Consider the following 5,208-nt stretch of genomic DNA (forward strand, 5'->3'; position numbering starts at 1 on the left):
AGGCTTTGATTATGTTTTGAGAGCGCCACAAATTACGGTAAACATAAACAAGAGCTTTTACTTCCGCTTCCTTTTTAATATATATATATCAACAGCATAGAATATATATGTGTGTATGAACATACATGTATGTATCTAGATTAATGCATGGTCTAACTTTTTATTGGGTATACCCTTATATATCAGGGACTGACAGTATTCTTAAGCAATTTCTACTAGCAAAAGAAATATTTCAATATTTCGTGTGAAAAATAATTTTATTTCGATAAAGTGTTAGAGTCCAAATTGCTTTATAACAGATTAGCGGAAGGCCGAGTTTGCCCTTGAGATATTAAATCGACTAACAAAGATCTCTGGCATCATTTATTTGTATTCTCAAGTTAGGGTATAATAGCTTCGGCGAGCCTAATTGCGCTGTGAGCATAATTTTTTCTATGTAAGTTGCTTAATGCCTACGTAGGTAAACAAATTTTCAAAGTTTAATTTAACGTTAATAATGTTATTTGCCAAGTTTTTTTTTTTTTAATTTTTTATTTTGCTCCACGACAAAGTTATGAGCGGTCATATTTTTGTCATTAATTTTTATATTGTAGGATACATATAAAGTATTAGCATGTGTGTGTCTGTGAGTGTGTGTGTGTGTAGGTAACGAACTTTGAGCTCAAAGGCATACCGCCAGGCCGTTTTTTCTTCCCATTTTTTTGTTGTCGTTGTTTTTGTCAAGTAATAAGCATATGTGTGTCTGTGTGTGAGTTTGTGCGGCTTTGTAGAATTAATTGGTTTTTGAAAAAGTTCAACAAAGCGTGCTAATTAATGCAATGTGTCGTTGACTTTGAACTGCATTTGTGTGTGTGTGTTTATTTTTGTGTACATACATTGGAGGCTACGCAAGATGGGGTCATATTATCAACCGCGGAAAGTATATGCCTTTGACTTAACAACAAGGCCAGAAAATAAGATTATTCACTTCAAGCAGTACCCTAGACGAAATAATTCTTAAACATATCATGTATACGCCTTGTGTCTTAACTATTTAATGTCCTTGGTTACGTGGGAATTTGTTTATCATTCAAAACTTGTAATTTTTAAGCCACTTTCAATCTTGCCCCAATAAGTATACTATAAAATAGACTTCCGATTTCCTTAACTTCGTTAATTTTTTGCACATTCTCAATGTAGAAACCACAAATTATTGCCAGAGTTTGAAAAGCGTCATGTAAGCAATATTATGATGGCAATTTCGTGTAATGTTAAAAAACAGTTTAACGTTAAATGAAATCCTTAATTTGACAAATTCCATGGTTGATACTTTATTTGTCACCCTGGCAGAATCGGTGGGGTGTTGTTGAATGGGAGAAAAAAAAATAACTTCGAACGCTTAAATAAATAAATTGTTTGGCTGCAGAGCAAAAGTAATACGCAATGTGGCAGCAAATGTCACAGAAATTGCAGCAACTTTACCATTCTGGCACATGTTTTTCCCAAGAAGAAAGTTTCCAAGCTGGTGGATTGGCAACACTATTATAAGGCCAAACAAACGCATACACACACACACACACACATGCACTCATAAGCATGTGCATATTGTATGCAAGTGTGTATGGGGTATGTAATGTGCAAAAAATAAGACCATTGTGGCCAAGTAGTAGTAGTAGTAGTTGAGTTCAGTTGCTTCGACTCAACTGGAAAATAATTAAATTCCAGAGCCACGGCTTTTGTTCAAGCTTCTTACTAATTTCATGCAAAATGCCATTTGCTGCATTTGTATTAGTGGTATATATTGGGTAGTGAATATTCGAGTGAGTGTGTGTGTGTGTGTGTATGTTTGTGTTCAGAAAGAGGGTAAGAAAAAGTTATGCCCTCAACTTATTGCCGCTTTCCGCATTGCTTTTGTTTCGACTTTTAGTTGTACTTTTGTCCTTCTGCTGCAGCTCCTGCTGCTGCTGCTGCTGTTGTTGTGTTTGCTTTCTTACGGCTTGTCAGTTGGCTCTCAGTGGCGCACTGCTGGGAATTATTTCGTTTGCACTATTCTTACTCGAGCCCAAGCCCTAGCTCAGGCCCCCAACTTCAAATCGCAACCCATTGGCAGCCCAACGCCCACTCAGCCCAGCCCAGCTCCTGTATATACATTTGTATATATATGCCATACCGGAAGGAAATGAGCAAAAATGACAAAGTTAACGGATGTGCACAAAACACAACGCACACTCCTCCAATGCACTTGCACAGGATTCAGGATATGTATGCGGAAAGTACAAAATTTTACATGCATTTGATTTATGTTCGTTGCCTCTTTTAACACAGCAAGCAGAGAAGACCCTTTCTGACCCATCCTACCACAATTCCATCTCCACCATCTCCGCTCCCCATCTTGGCGGCCTTGTCATTGAGCATGGTGCAAACTGTAGTTTTTGCTTATTGCATTTCCTCCCTCTCACTGTCCCTAATGCCCTGCTCAAAGTATCAAGTGATTTCAGTTGGCAAGTAAGCAAATCATAGCCTACATTTCCGCTGTTCGTTTTTTCTTCATCTTCTTCGTCACTCTGGAGCAAATTTCTTTTTTCTTTTCCTATTCTTTTTTCCATTTTGCTCTTGTCGGCTCTGCTCTTGTTTCATGTTTACTACTGCTCAAGGGAGTTTATGTTTTTAAGACTTTTTAGCAAAAGTTGTCTTCTAGAAAATTGCTCATAAATTTTATCGATAAGAAGGCTGTCATGTGCTGCTTCTCATTCTCCTCTCTAGCTATAGCCCATATATATATATGTATATATGCATGCTAGTATGCAGTTTCATTTATAAAGAAAAAGTAAAAAAAATTATGCAAAAAGATGAAATAAAAATCAAACATCAAACTAAAAGCGAACAACTTTTTAATGAATGAAAGTGCTTGCCCATACAGACTGAATACACACAAAAAACTCGCTACAACCTAGAAAAGAAAAACCGTTAGAACCAAAGTAAAAGAGCGAGAGAGTACGAAAATGGCATACCCTTACACAATCTCTTACTCTACCTCTCTGTATATAACTATATATATACATTTATATATATATTTAAAGGTAGCTAGGGTTTTTTTAGGGGTTAGGAAAGTTTGTTTTTGTTTTACTCCTTTTGTTATTTCATTTTTGCTTTGTTTCGTTTACACACTTTCATTTTGGAAATTTCATTTATCAGCGCCCATAAAACGTTAGCATTTTCATTTCCATTGCTACTAGCACTCGCTCTAGCCTCTTAGCTATCCCGTGTCAACAGGCAATTATTATAAAAGCCCCAGTAGTCGGGGGAGTAGTCGGCTGCCTATGTACGTACGGTTTCGAGACATTGTAGACCACATTTTGTGGGTTGAACTACAATTGCGAGGGTATGCTAAATGCTTTGCCACTGAAAAATGTGACTTTAAATTGCATGAAATCATCGCCGCATTCTCAAAGTAATGAAATTAGCAAAACAAAAACAAGAAATATACAGAAAACAACAGAAACCAAAACAGAAAAAAGGAAGAAAAATAAGCACAAAAGACCAGTGCGTGCCTCCTATCAAGGTTAACACAAAAAAAAAGGTAATAAAATCGTTTGAACCTTTTTGTCATACCCATTACTAAGTAAGTAAAGAGTATATTTAAATTGTCCACAAGCGAGTTAAGGATTTCACATTGCTGCATCTAAAATTGTGCCACCGTCAAATCATTATTTTAGTAGTTTTTCCCGAACTCAGAGTCGATCTTGTAGCTTGAATTATAGGCAACCATTGTTATCTAAAATATTTGTTATTTTTTTGCAGTTTTTCCCAACTTTATAGTAAGTACCAACAAGTCGTTGCTATGTGCCTTTTGTAAAAGCTGTTCTGCCCTTGCTTTTAACTCTAAGATAACTGGCATCTAAATTTGTTTATAGTGTCAACTTGTAAAATTAACAACACAAAATTTCAGTATTTTTCTCTTTCGCATTGTTTTCGGGTTTTGGTTTATGGTTGGACCATCAACATGGGTTTTCCCATTCGCATTGTGAATTGTTTACTGCTGATTGTAACGGCGGTAAATGCATCTCCTTTCAGTTCAGTTGAGTTGAAATTTTCAACACAATTCCTACTTGTTTGCAGATTTTAGAAATCATTGGTTTGGTCTTTCTCATCCTATTGTTGTCCTCGCATTGTGTCCTGGGCGGCGAATATGGGATATCGGTTTGGCTGTACATATACTTTTTACCGGGCATAACAATCCAGTCGCTGGTCTTGGCCATCTTTCGATTGTGCTGCAACACTGTGGGACTCGATCCAATTGTGCGTAGTAGTGCTCGCTCTCCTCTCGTGTGCCTCTTGTGTAGTACAATGTTGTGATGGAACGTTTGTTTACTTACAGGCGCTAGCATTTAATTTCGCCAGCGGCATTGTTTGCCTAATCACCGCACTAGTTTTGCTCGTGGCCATGATTGATCATTGCGGAAATGAGTTTGCGTACATGTTCTATGTGTCGGGCGCTTGTGGGTTGGTGGCTGGCTTGTTGCATTTGCTGAATGCCTGCTTGTGCAACATATACATGCCCAACAGCGAATGGTATTTATTGAGGAGTTGCGTGCGAAAGAAGTTTCATTTGACTTAATTAACTAATCGATTTGCATTGCATTTTTAGGAGATATCTCAAACCTTCTAAATACTCAAGGTCTAATGCTGAGCAGGAATCTTTTATGTAGAACGGATTACGGATTCCAATTAAAATTCCTTCTCACATTCCACTTCATATTTTATAATACATGTATATTGTAATTGTATTTTGGTATATTTGCAAAAATGCAATTAATTCAGGTCAAATCTTTGTCTGTCTCTGTATTGAGTTTTGTCTTGCAAACATTTGATTTATCAAATAAAATTCTTGGCATTTCCATTCCAAACATTTTACAATAAAAATCTAATTTAATCAATTTAATGCCATAGAAGTCATTGCTGAAGCTGAAATAGTTTTGTGCTTATAATTAATGTACTTCAATATATAATTGTCTTTTATCTATGCCTTATCTGACGTATATATTTATATACACATATAATTAACACTAAACAACAAATTCTAAAAGTAAAGAATCATTTCTTTAAGAAGATTTTAACATGAATCCAAGTTTTAGCTAATAAAATCTCAGATTGAATTTGAAATATTTTTTGGCTTTGATTTTTGTTGGTCTTTTTATTGTACCCAAGTATATGAAACACCCATTTGTT

The 5,208-nt window shown here is 36.0% G+C and overlaps 1 protein-coding gene across 1 annotated transcript; it reads left to right on the top strand.

Annotated features, from left to right (window-relative positions):
- The first annotated feature begins 3,862 nt into the window (after positions 1-3,862).
- On the top strand, positions 3,863-4,824 carry LOC6648068. The gene is made up of 4 exons (XM_002069872.3): positions 3,863-4,033; positions 4,099-4,278; positions 4,358-4,551; positions 4,628-4,824. The coding sequence occupies exons 1-4, from the start codon at positions 3,983-3,985 to the stop codon at positions 4,686-4,688; spliced, it is 486 nt and encodes a 161-aa protein (XP_002069908.1). The 5' UTR covers positions 3,863-3,982; the 3' UTR covers positions 4,689-4,824.
- Positions 4,825-5,208: the final 384 nt, after the last annotated feature.

The sequence above is a fragment of the Drosophila willistoni genome, chromosome 3R, assembly GCF_018902025.1.
Source record: "Drosophila willistoni isolate 14030-0811.24 chromosome 3R, UCI_dwil_1.1, whole genome shotgun sequence".
NCBI classification, from domain to species: Eukaryota; Metazoa; Arthropoda; class Insecta; order Diptera; family Drosophilidae; genus Drosophila; species Drosophila willistoni.

Excerpts from the sequence above, each read along its gene's own strand:
- LOC6648068 (XM_002069872.3), top strand. The coding sequence starts at position 3,983 with ATGGGTTTTCCCATTCGCATTGTGAATTGTTTACTGCTGATTGTAACG. Across the intron at positions 4,279-4,357 it reads CTGTGGGACTCGATCCAATT|GCGCTAGCATTTAATTTCGC; the intron begins GTGCGTAGTAGT and ends GTTTACTTACAG. Across the intron at positions 4,552-4,627 it reads TACATGCCCAACAGCGAATG|GAGATATCTCAAACCTTCTA; the intron begins GTATTTATTGAG and ends TTGCATTTTTAG.